The following is a 12,968-nucleotide window of genomic DNA, read 5'->3' as shown; positions in this document are numbered from 1 at the left end:
CAGTCGTGGTGCCATGTGAGAAATGCCAGTGAGGGACACAGTGTGGACAAAGCTAGACTTGCAAGATTAGACAAGGCTTCCTGGAGGAAATATCTCCGAAATCCATACTTGGTGAAAGTGGGGGAAAGAGCTCCAGGCAGGGAACAGACTCTGCAAAGGCCTAGGGAGGAGTTTTGTGTGGTCACTGTGTCCTGCAAGGGACCTGGGCCAGGTGGGAAAGGGGAATCAAGACAAGATGAGGCAAGGGAGTCAGACAGGAGCCAGATCGTGCAGGACCTCATTGGCTATATGAAGTCTGGCCTTTAGGATAAGAATAATGGAGAGTCAGTGCAAAGTCCAAAGAGGACTAATATGATGATATGTGCATTTTAGAACTAATTCTCTGATGACAGTACAGAAAATGGTGTGACAAGAAGCATGGTTGGAAGCAAGGCAATCGACAGGAGGCTGTTGCAATAACCCAGGCAAGAGATTGATGGTGGAATCGCTGTGGTGGGGCCAGAGCAGAGTGGATGGATTCAAGAGCCACTCAGGGTGAGGGTGGACAGACATGGGATTAAATTGGATGTGGAAAGTGAGGAAAAGAGGGAAGGACGACTCTTGGATTTCTGGCTGGCATGTCTGAAGTAGATTAAGCTTGAGGACACCATTGTTAGGACAAGCAATACACCCTTGCTGATTGAATAGGGTTAAAGCTAGTCCACAAATAAAGGTACATGAACACAATCAGTGAGTGGAGGATAGGGTCGGCTATGCCCCTATTTTAAAACTCTCTCAATAACCTCAAACTCCAATCAACTCCAGTGCAGCTAGGGGAATGGGCCTTACCCCTCCAGCATGCTGTCCATGAGACCTTGATTTGGGGGCAGTTCCCTGTGTGGGGGAGTGCTCCTCTGTGACCCCAGCCAGGCTCTCTGTAATCTCTACTCGGCCATCTTTCTCCCCTGTGAACGCTCCCCATCTGGGCATCCCATACACCCATGGAGAGCGAGGGTTACCATTGCGAGATTCTGTATGTTGGCAAACCATCCTCCGCGGAAATTCTTCTGCAAATCCTTCAGGATGATCTCTGTCTTCTGTTTCATACCTCCGATCCAAAAACAACAATTAAGGGGCAGGGCCTTCACTGGGAGAAAGGAACACACCCTCCCTCACTTCCCCTCCAAACCTCAGAGAAGATCAACAAGGTTCAACAGGTGGAGTAATGTTTGCCCAGCAGAATGGGGAGAGTTCCCTAGTGCCAGGTTGATGGGTGGAGGGAGATTGTAGTTGGCAAGGTGGTCTGGTCCCCTGACCCCTGCTGTCCCCGTACCCATGCCACAGTGAGAACTGTTCCCACTCCCCACCCCCACAGCTAGCAAAACAGGAAGTACATCCTACTGAATCATAAAAAGCTAAGGTTTCTGAAACTCCCTCTAGGGCACATTTGCAAATTCCTCTAGCACCTCTGTAAGTGTGTGTGGCTGTCTGTATCTTTGGTTTTTCTGGGACAGAGAAGGTCTAGACCAAAGATTCCCAAGTTTGTTCCCTGAGAAACAATGCTCATTTTCTCAGTCCTACACCCAAGCAGTAGCGACAGGACAGCGGGAAGTTTTGGAGATGCAAGCTGATCTCATAAGCGGCTGCAAATCTAGGTCTCCCTTTTTGCCAGGGATTTCCTAGAATCTTTTATAACAGGGCATTTCATCAGCAATGGGTTTGGAGTTCGTTTAGGTAAAGCAGATTTATTCCAGCACCCCCGCACGAGAGAACTGCCCTTTGGTGTGCCTGTCACAAGGCAGGCACTCAGTGACTGGTGCTTGTATGCTCCTGCTACTCAGCGGGTCCCCCAACTGCAGCCACATGATGGTCCAGGCTCATATCACTTACTTCTATGAAGCACAAGGATTTTGAAAAAGTAATGCAACGCCTCCGATGCCTCTACGCTGATCTCATGGTTGGCGTTCATGCAGGAGAGACCTAAAATGCCCATCATCTTCCCAGTCATCGAGAACTCCATCATGTGCTGCTGGGAAGAGGAAACCATTACCTCCTCACTGTCCCCAAAGGAGCTCCTCCCCACCATGACCATCATCCACCTCCAACCTTCCCTTTCTTCCCACATCACTAAATTATTTGCTTGTGTGTGGCCTCTCACCCCCCCCCCCCCCCCCCCGCCAGTGCCATGTTCTGTCCTGGCGTGGGGAACCTTCCAAACTGACACCTAGGGAAATGGGACGGCCAGGCACCTGAAATACGTTAGCCGATGCAAAGCTGTGGACCCATCCCAGCTCTCTAGGACAAGTTGCCCCACCAAGACTGAGATGTGTCTGGCCAGTTAGTTAACTAGTCTGAGGGCAATATCCCATGGAAGCAGAAAAGGCACGAAGGCTAAATAAACAAATAAATAAATAAGGTGCTCTGGTTAACCCTTGCAGAGCCTCAGGCTCAATCAGGCACCGCAGAGAGGCAAGGCCCATCGGGTCAGCCTTTCCTGCCACCCCAGGCACTCACCGACAGTCTAGGGAAATTGCAAATAAATCTCAGCATCCGGGAAATGGTGCCCAAGGCCCGGATCTGTTGATGCACTTTCTCTGACAGTGTTAGCCAAGGCAAGATGATCTGGAAAGGCAGCATAGAGACACCAACAACGCCTTCGATGGGAAACATCCCTCCTTGTTTTGAGTCTACATCTCTAACTGCCGAAAAGACAAACAGCTGCTCGCTCTGGCAGCGCATATAACCAAAAAGACAAACAGGAGGGAGTCGCAGCAGGTGACAGCTCCATGAACTTGGCAAAGCAAGGGTGTCTTTGGCCCTTCACCTATTACCTTCTGAGACTCTTCCTATAGAAACAGTTAAAGACAGTGATGCATTTGGAGGAGGAATTGCAAAGCAGAAGAGCTGGGAGGGACGAGATGCCGTGGAGAGCAGGGGTTCTGTTCACATCATAAATGCACAAACTCTTCCCCGCTAAGCCCAGGCCAAGGTGGAAATAGTCTCCGAGAGATGAGATTTGGAAGCATTAACTTCTATTACTAGTAGTAATACTCCTGGTGACCAAACATATAAGTTGTCTGTGTATAATAATTCACTTTATCCTCCCAACAACCCTATGAGACAGGTTGAGACACCATCAGGTGGGAGAGACCTGTGTCCTGTTCGGCACAAACCTTTGGAAAAGTGTGTCCTGCTTGCATAGAAGCTGGACAGATGCCCTTCAAGGTGGCCTTTCTGCCAGAACATTAAATCCTATCGTGAACATTCAGAGGCAAAAAACAAATAAAAATAAAAACGAATGAACCACCACCCATACGTATCTGACACCCAATCCAAATATTAATTCAGAATTGATCACAGGCATAAATCTAAAACCTACAACTATAAACTTCTAGGGGAAAATAGGAGAAAATATTTGAGATCTTAGGTTAAGCAAACAATTCTTAGGTAAGACAATAAAAGTATAACCATAAGAGGAAAACTTAATATTTGGGCTTCATCAAAATGCATACCTACTTTTCGAAAGACCCTGTTAAGAGAATAAAAGACAAGCCACAGAATGGGAGAAAACATCTGCAATTCACATATCTGACAAAAGCCTTATATCCAGAATAAAGAACTCTCAAAACTCAAAAATAAGATAATAAACCAAATTTTTATTTTGTAATGTTTATTTATTTTTGAGAGAGAGAGATAGCAAGCTGGGAAGGGGCAGAGAAAGAAGGAGAGAGAGATCCCAAGCAGGCTCTGCTCTGTCAGCTCAAAGCCTGACACAGGGCTCAAACCCATGAACTGTGAGATCATGACCTGACCTGAGTCAAAGCCACAAGTCAGATGCTTAGCCAACTGAGCCACCCAGGTGCCCCAATAATACCCCAACTCTTAAAAATGGGCAAAAGATATGAATAGACACTTGACCAAAGCAGATATACAGAGAAAAAATAAACCCACGCAAGGTGCTCGACATCATTAGTCATTAGGAAATGTGAGTTAAACCACAAGGAGATACCACTACGCACCCATAAGAATGACCATCTTTAATAAAACACACTAACAATACCACGTGCTGGCAGGGATGCAGGCTGGCTACAGTTCTGGTACATTGTGGCTGGGATCACAAAATTATACAGCTACTCTGGCAAGAACTCTGGAAGTTCCCTATAACAGTAAAATATGCACATACAATTCGGCAATCCCGCTCCTAGGTATCTGCCCAAGTGAAATGAAGAATCTATGTATGTACCCATTTGCAACTACATGGATGGAACTGGAGGGTATTATGCTAAGCAAAATTAGAGAAAGACAAATATCATATGACTTCACTCATATGAGGACTTTAAGACACAGAACAGATGAACGTAAGGAAAGCAAAAATAATATAAAAACAGGGAGGGGGACAAAACATAAGAGACTCTTAAATATGGAGAACAAACAGAGGTTTACTGGAAGGGTTGTGGGAGGTAAACAGAGGGGTTAAATGGGTAAGGGGCATTAAGGAATCTACGCCTGAAATCACCATTGCACTATATGTGAACTAATTTGGATGTAAATAAAATAAAATAAAATAAAATAAAATAAAATAAAATAAAATAAAAATGTATTAAAATCTTCTAAAATATGAACAGTAAAAAAAAAAAAAATCTATGTATGTACAAAAGCCTGAATGCACATATTTATTGCGGCTTTATTCATAATCACCCCCAACTGGAAACAAGCCAAATGTTCCTCAACTAGAGAAGGGGTACACAGCTGTGATCCATCGGGACAATGACAAAATAGAAAGGAATGGATTAGTGATATATATATATAACAACATGGGTGAGTCTCAGATACACTGTGCTATATGAAAGAAAACAGACATAAGAGGCTATATGATTCTGTTTATATGGCATTTTGGAAAAGGCAAAACAATAGGGACAGAAAACAGATCATCTATTGCCAGGGTGGGCAGAGGGGTTGACTACTGAGTCATGGGGGGATTTTTGGCGTTGGTAGGTCTACTCGGTAGCTTGATTATCGTTGTGGTTACATGACTGCGTTTGTCAAAACCCGTAGAACTATATGCACTAGGAAGGGTGCATTATACTATATGTAAATTATACCTTAACAAAAATATGAAAAATAAAACAAAGACAAAAAGAGAGAGGAGCCCTTTGGAAAACTAAATAGGCCTTAAATGTTGTTTTTTTTTTTTTCAAAATTAAAACTCTTTCTGATCCTGCTGTGCAAAGTCAAACATGAAATAGGTGAAGTGTTATGCAATCATATAATTTTGTAGGAAAAATTATGTCTAAAATAGCCACACTTGGGGCGCCTGGGTGGCTCAGTCGGTTGGGCGGCCGACTTTGGCTCAGGTCATGATCTCATGGTTTGTGGGTTCGAGCCCCGCGTCGGGCTCTGTGCTGCCGGCTCAGAGCCTGGAGCCTGTTTCCGATTCTGTGTCTCCCTCTCTCTGACCCTCCCCCGTTCATGCTCTGTCTCTCTCTGTCTCAAAAATAAATAAAATGTTAAAAAAAAAAAAAATCTTAAAGTAGCCACACTTGATTTTTTTTGTTTTCAGAATTACCTCGAAGTAGCAAATATAATCCAAATGTTGTTGCATATAATAATATCTATTTTTCTCATTTAAATTTCATTTATCAAGATAAATCAATAAATGAAATTTTGGAAACTATAAGCGGTGCCTTTGGGGGCACCATTTATCTTTGGATAATGAGGACCCCAGTAATGGATTTCCTGAGGACTCCACCCCGATGGAGAACCAAAGTTCAGCATCTCCATTCCCCATAAACTCAAATTATAACAGTGCATTTACTAGTTTGCTTACAGTGAAGGTACCCACAAAGCACAGAAACACATCTCAACAAACGTACCAGAAAGGATACATTTCAAAAAAAATCACGTCACTAATCCCAATATGGATATGTTTCCTCTCTAGACACAGCCCTCATCAAAGTTGTTTTTATTATTTCTTATAATGTTTATTTATTCTTGAGACAGAGCGAGAGACAGAGTGAGCACGAGCAGGTGGAGGGGCAGAGAGAGAGGGAGACACAGAATCCGAAGCAGGCTCCATCCAGGCTCTGAGCTGTCAGCACAGAGTCCGACGTGGGATTCGAACTCATGAGCTGTGAGATCATGACCTAAGCCAAAGTCAGACACTTAACCGATTGAGCCCTCCAAGCACCCACCAAAAAGTTTTTTAAAGATATCCAGGCGATCCTGTCTCTGCATTTGTAGTCACACGTAATGTTTTCTCCAAAATTATATTATCCTCATTAATTACCATCTTGTTGGTGAAAGTAGGTTTCATGTGACTCTGGGCTACTTCCCCAATTCAAATTCAACCCCGAGAGATGACAACGTATCATAACTAAGAATATTTGAAAAGCTCTAAAGACAGTGAGAAGGAGACAGGAAGTGGTCTCCAAGTCATTGTGATTGCTCTCTGAGGTTTGAGAACTGATGGCCTCTGTGCTGAAAAGACCCCCAGACTATCCCCATACTCCTTATCTTTCCTCCCAAAGATCAGACTTAAAATAGGGCTTCCGTTTCCCCGATTTCTCCAGCCACTTACCTCCAGGAAGTTCTGCAGCAGGGACATGTCGGGGTCCATATCCTCCATTACAAGAGCTTGTAACATGTCATCTAAGGCCTGGACCGTCTGACAAGTGAGGAAGCATGGAGCGTAGGTGGACCGACAGCCGCTGTGCTAGCTTGGCTCCCTGGGGCACTCCCTCCCCCCTGTCCCTCAGATCCCACCTCAGGAGGAAGGAAAGTGGGGGCTGGGCTAGCCCTGCTGCCACACTCCCATCTTCCCAAGTGCTGACCTTTCTTGACCTCACTGAAGGCTGGGCCAAGGCCAGCCCAAATTGCAAACCAAGTAGCAAAATGTAGGCATCGGGCAGTTCTCCCCAACAAATATAGCCCCCATGATATTCTCACCCTTAGAGATTCATTCTGGTAGATTAAGGAAAGTTCTATTTTTAAAACTGAAAACTCTTGAGAAGATTTGGCAGTCCATTGGCCGGTTAAGTTATTCCATAAAATTTGTGGGTTTTATCATTAGACTGTCTCTTCCTAGAGAAATAGGAGACTTAGTGAGAGAGGACACAGGTAGTGTGGCAGCATGGGCCAGTCCTCGGGGAGACAGGTGATGATGAGGCAGAGGGGTTACTTCGAGCAGCACGAGGGCCATGGAGCTATGAGCTCCCGAAGGTCAGAGAGGAGGGGAAGGGGGTCTGGGAGCTAAGAGGACCCAGGAAGCCTCTGAAGATAAATCCTCTCCTGTGGAGACCTCCACCAGGAGGCGATGGTGGGGATTACCTGGAGGTAGAGACTAGCACTCTCTTTTCTGTCTAGACTAGGCATGATGAGAGGCAGAGAGAATATGCTAGAGATGCCAGCATTCACCAGATCCAGTTTCTGGGATAAGTAGAATGGTGGATTCACCTGGCTGGGGTGAGAGGGGAGGAACGACAAGAGAGCTTTGGAGGATATCAGTGGCAGGGTGGGATATGTTTCCAGGACCCTGTGGCAGAACCTTCTCTGCTGCCCCTTCTGAGGCACAGCAAACAGTAAGGACCTGGGCTCCCAAACACCTTCCGATGACCTCCTTGCCAGGAAAAGAGGTCCTGGCCTCTTGGGGAGCCTTCCCTACACTGGATGTCCTAATAGGCTTCTGATAATGAAACTGGGGGTACGTCCACCACCCCAGGATGCTGGTAGATGAGGCAGCAATCATGGGGCCCTGCCACCCACAGCGCAAAACTCAAGTCCCCAGACCTTGCCCTTCCTCCCAACCCAAAGGTTCACAGCATCAAAGGCCCAGGGGCTCAGAGGAGGTAACAGCAAGGAAGGAACCTCAGGGCCACGATGCAGAGCATGGCTCGCTGATGCACACTGCTGACCAAGACCTCGGTGGATTCTTCGAGGATTAATACCTAGAAGGGCCGGGAAGAAACAAGAATCTCCCTCAGGGAGAGATGCCAGCCCTTGGCTCTGGGACTTGGTCATCCTCATCCCTGGATGACCAACTCCCAGAAGAGCTTGGGTCTTTCTCACCTCAATTTTCTTGGCCAGAATGGTTTTGGGAAAGTAATCATTCATATTGCCATTTGCCTGGGCCTGAACGGCGGCACTCAAGGTTTCCACAGCCCTCAGGAACTTCAGTTTTTCCGACTCTGACTAGGGGAAAAAACCACAGAAATTTCTTGCCTGTGAACCAGGCCTCAGCCCTTCACTTCTCCTACAGGCTGCACCCAAAACCTGTACCCCAGACCCTGCCCCACACACCCAGCCCAGACCTCAGAGCAGCCAGGATGGATAGCTCACTTGATTTCCTCAACACAGTTCCCCCATCCCCTAGACTGACACTCATCAATGTCCCGGTCCCCTCACAGCCCTCTGGGGACAGTGGAGCTAGGGGTCCCCATGGAAGATTCTTTCAGGTCAGATTGTCCAGGTCAGAAGGCAAAAATGGGCCGAATTTCAGGTGCTTTTCAAACCAGGGCTAGTATCCAAAACCCAAGGAAACGTGAGTTCTCATTTTTTTCTACTTTCTCCTCAGCTCTCAAAAGGTCCAGACAATTTCCTTACCAGTTGTCCTTCTTCTAGAAATTCGTCGATGAACTCACAAGCTTCTCTTTCTGACTGGCGCAATCCTGCAAAGGGATGTGGTTGGGAGGAGGCTGGCTGATTACCTCAGATGGAACAAGAAAGCAGGGCCATCCTATCCCCCTATCGTCTGCCAAGAAGGTCCAAAACCATCAGGGCCTGGGCGGGTATCTCAGCTCCAAGAACCAGCTTCTCCAGATCTAGGGCCTGGTATGGATCTCTGAAGACTAAGTGGAAAAGCAATCATGTGGGGAATCAGGTAAGACTCCTGGCTTCTCACAGAGGCAGGTCTGACAATGGACAGATGTCTGCATCACGAATGGCCAGATATAGAAGGGTAATTATGAAGAGAGAGATCTTCAAGTCACCCCCAGTGGCCACGAATTACTGGAGCTCTCCTAGACAGGCTTTGAAATCCTGTGAATGGACTTGAAATCTCAAATGAGCCTTGGAACCTCCCTTGTCAATTGGGCTGGTAGAGCCCTCTGGGAAAGCCTCCCCGAGGAGGGCCCCAGAGGCTGGGGGGGAGGGGGGGGCATGCTAAGAATGCAGACTGAGCACCCCCAGGGTGTCAGGAGGGGTGAATCAAGAGGCTGGAGATGGTAGCAGTTCTAGAGCGAGAAGCAACAGAAGCAACCAGACCTGGGTTCAGGCCAAGTCACGTTCCCCAGCCAGCAGAGCGCACTGAGGGTGGGGCTTAAAGCCATAGCACAGCAGTCAAACCCCAAACTGCCTGAGTTCAAAGCTCAGCTCTTCTACTTTATTGGCTCCGTGAGCTTCCGCAAAGCAAACCCTCTCAACTTGTATGTCCCCATCCATACGATGGCAAAGATGATGGTTAACTATTACCGTTGTAAGGCTTAAATGGATGAATGCATGTAAAGAGCAAACTGAATGTCCCCAGCTTCAGTTCTGTCATCTTCACATGGGGATGATAATCACAGTATGTATTATTGTGGTGAGGTCTAAATTCATTCATTCATGTAAAATATCAGGAGAATCCCTGGCACATAGCAGGGAAATCAATAAATTCATTCTTTGGCATCTGTTTATTGAGCATCTTCTAGGGAAAAGGCCCTCTTCTAAAGTAGAGCTTACAGGCCAAATGGCTCCTTCACGGAAACTCTGGTTACTATTGTTTTAAAGGTATTCTTTTTGTATTTGCTCATATAGGTTTTTATACAGAGAAAAGCTCACTGACTCAATTTGAGAAGTCTTGAAGGGCTGGTCCTTTACATGAGGACCAAACCATACAGATATCTAGGGAAAGAGCATTGTAGGCCCAAGGAACAGCAAATGCAAAGGCCCAGAGGCAGGATCATGCCTGGCATGCTCATGGAAAGCAAGGACCGTGTGCCTGGAGTGGAGGGAGCAAGGAGAATGGTAGGTGACAGAAGCGGAATGGTAACGGGACACGTCACAAAGGCCTTTCAAGGCCTATGGAAAGGGCTACTGTAAGGACTCGGGCTTTGGCCCTGAATGGGACAGAAGCCCTGGATAGGCTTTGAGTAAAAGAGTGGTATGGTCTGACTTTTGTTTAACAAGATCAGTCTGGCTGTTCAGCTGAGACAGGCATAGAGATGCACAAGGCAGGGGGGCATGGGAGTTGGCTCCCTGAACATCTGTGAGCTGGGTGAGCTTTAATTCAAAGCCCCAGCATCCTGTTCCCCGCCTGGCTCCAGGCTCCTCACGGAGGCAGTTCTGAAGACGGACACGAGCCCAGAGCTGTGAAGGAGGCAGCCGGAAGTGGGTAGGCTCGTGCCCACCAGGTGACATCTCGAGCAAAGGCTGGGCCTATCACCTTCACCTCTGGAACTGCAATGAGTTGAAACACAGCCCGGTCTGGGGCCAACTGCTCACCCGTTAAGTCAGGATTCCAAGAGACTTGGTGAGTTGATCGCAAAAAGGTGACTCTGCCTAATTGGTGCTTGCGAGGATATGGATTCATCTGCATCCTTGGGGCAGCAGCCTGCAGCCTGTGAGGACAGTAGCCAGGTCAGGCGTTAGACGCTCCTTCCTAGGGATACAGCTTCTCCACCGAGGGGTGAAGCTGTGCGAGGCAGGACATTTACAAGAAAAGAACTGGCTGAGCAATGCCAGTGCCAGCTTCTCACCGTCAGCTCCCTTTCCCTCCCCCATGGGAAGATATGCGACCCTCGGAAAGGGCCCTGACTCATCCCGACTTGTTTACGAGTCTTCCATTCAGGGCGTGACCTGCAAGGGCAAATTTCAGCTGCAGACATGGTCTCCTGGGGGCCTCATCACTACTGTCTAAAATACAGAATCAGGCACCAATGATGTCCGTCCTTCTGCCTCTGGGTCAAATTGACTCTGGGAGTCTTGTTGCTAAAATCCTAAAGCTCCCAGGGCGCCTGGGTGGCTCAGTGGGTCAAGCATCCAACTCCTGTTTTCAGCTCAGGTCATGATCTCACAGGTTCAGTTTGTGAGTTCGAGCCCCACCTTGGGCTCTGCACTGACTTTGCAGAGCCTGCCCAGGGTTTTTGGTCTCCCCCTCTCTCTGCCCCTCCCCCTCTCGCTCTCTCTCAAAAATAAACATTAAAAAAATAAAATAAAATAGAATAAAATCCTAAAGCTCCCTTATACCAGAGACTTCTGCCCCCCTTCCCCAATTCATCAATCCCATTCTGCCCTGTGGTAGGGGAGCTAAGAGCCCTAAATATCTTTCCCCGCCCCCAGACACTGCTCAGGAAAATCTTCTCCTGGACCAAGAGACCGCTGCCTGAGCCAGTTCTCTCACTGCCCTGCCCTTGGGGTCCCCAAACTTGTGTATCCCATTATGGGCTGTTCTTAGAAGAGCCTTGACAGAGGGCCTGCCCCTGCCTTCTTTTGTGTCCCCATGTGTTAGCTGGTCTCTGTCAGTCCTGTGGCTGGGGAGCTTCCTCCTCTGACTGGTTGCCCCCTCAGAACTCCCCAGCACTCGGTCGCTTTCCCTGGGCCTAACTCATCCCAATTGTCTACAATACAGAATCAAGTGCCCTGTTATGAGCAGTTCGGTTAAGTTGAAGATCCTTAGGTCCACAATTAGGACGCTCACTCCTCCAGAGACCCCTAGAGACCTGCTCCACCCACGCACCTCTACCCAGAATGGAGTCTCCCCCAAGCCTGAGAAAGCCAAGCCCCTGAAGCCCACAGATTCCCCCGGTCCGCAGGGCTCAGCACCCAGGGCCAGGCTGGAGTCACCCCTACCCGTAGCCATCGGCCCTCTGTGTGCTGTGGAGAGGGACAGGCAGACAGGGACCCCTTTACCTGACACACCGGGCACCTCAGATCCAGGGCACGCGCTTCTCCTGGGCATCGTGGCTCCAGGGGGCGCTGTGCCCCGGGTCCTATAGCGGCCCCTGCAGGGCCGGCAGGGAAGTGGGCTGAATTGGAGCTTTCCTCCCCCTCCCCTCCCCCTCCCCGCGCAGGTCCCCAGGTGGGAGGGGCTGTGGGCAACCCTGCCCAGATGTGGGGGAGGAGACCTTGTGGAAAGCACCTCCCCCCACCACCCCAAGGAAACTCCTGCGTTGTAGAGCTTTGGAGAAGCTCCTATTTCTCACGGAAACCTCCACTCTGGGCAGGCCAGAGCTCCTAGAACCGCGTCAAGGAACAGGAGACTCAGCCCACTCATCGCCATCCACTGCCTAGCCTGGCCTGGGGGAAGCCTTCAGACTTCCTGGAGCGGAAGTCCCTGCCGTTGAGAAAATGGCTCCCAGAGCCCATCTCCTCAGGCCCTGGAGACCTAAGGAGCTCTGGCAGGGACTGTTCCTCGTTCCATCCTGCCAGGGAGCAGAGAACCTCTACCACCCCGGCCATCCCCCTGTTCCCCAGGGACCAGGCCAGACCCGCTGGAGACCAGGCGACTCTGCCTCCCTGGGCAGGCATCTTGAGGGCTGGGCAAAACCTCTGCTCAGAAAACTTGGCACAAAAGAACCTTTCATCAGCTCAGGCCAATCACAAAGAACAGACTTTATTGACATATTTGGCACTAAAACCCACACAGTTCCAGCCCCGCAGCCAAGTATGCAGCCACTTCGCAACTGCACCAGGCATTACACAGGACCAATAAGTTAACATAAAGGACCCTCATGTGGGGGGGGGGGGGGGGGGGCGGTGCTGGGATGTCTCCTGGCTCAGCCTAGGAGCTCTGGGCTCCCAGGACACGGGGAGGGGAGATAGCTTTACACCAGGGACAGGCACTCAGAGATAAAATGGAAGAGAACAGCATCCGAACTAGGACATTCTAACATAATGGGGCCAGAGTCCACCCAAAAAGGAGGGAGCTGCAGGATGTGGTAAGAGGGCAGTGACAGAAATGCGGGTGCTTCCCCTCAGGCTCTCCTCTCCTCCCCCGGATTCCTGACAGGCCACCT

At 48.8% G+C, this 12,968-nt stretch overlaps 1 protein-coding gene across 3 annotated transcripts in view; it reads right to left on the bottom strand.

The window, feature by feature from the left end:
- Nucleotides 1–11,904, bottom strand: part of LOC122212462 (maestro heat-like repeat-containing protein family member 7) — a 31,521-nt gene extending 19,617 nt beyond the window's left edge. For 2 of the 3 annotated variants that reach the window (XM_042926443.1, XM_042926445.1), the window contains exons 1-10: nt 11,863–11,904; nt 10,456–10,571; nt 8,578–8,642; nt 8,044–8,166; nt 7,843–7,922; nt 7,306–7,435; nt 6,557–6,643; nt 2,494–2,601; nt 1,870–2,008; nt 999–1,087 (exon numbers count right to left, since the gene is read on the bottom strand). In XM_042926443.1, the coding sequence (XP_042782377.1) occupies nt 999–1,087; nt 1,870–2,008; nt 2,494–2,601; nt 6,557–6,643; nt 7,306–7,435; nt 7,843–7,922; nt 8,044–8,166; nt 8,578–8,642; nt 10,456–10,549 (915 nt within the window). In that variant the 5' untranslated portion in view covers nt 10,550–10,571; nt 11,863–11,904. The remainder of the gene's footprint in view (nt 1–998; nt 1,088–1,869; nt 2,009–2,493; nt 2,602–6,556; nt 6,644–7,305; nt 7,436–7,842; nt 7,923–8,043; nt 8,167–8,577; nt 8,643–10,455; nt 10,572–11,862) is intronic. The other variant, XM_042926444.1, reaches the window with a different exon arrangement.
- Nucleotides 11,905–12,968: the final 1,064 nt, after the last annotated feature.

The sequence above is a fragment of the Panthera leo genome, chromosome F3, assembly GCF_018350215.1.
Source record: "Panthera leo isolate Ple1 chromosome F3, P.leo_Ple1_pat1.1, whole genome shotgun sequence".
Taxonomy (NCBI): Eukaryota; Metazoa; Chordata; class Mammalia; order Carnivora; family Felidae; genus Panthera; species Panthera leo.
Note: the sequence above shows the minus strand (reverse complement) of the source record. Positions and strands in the feature narration are given on the sequence as shown.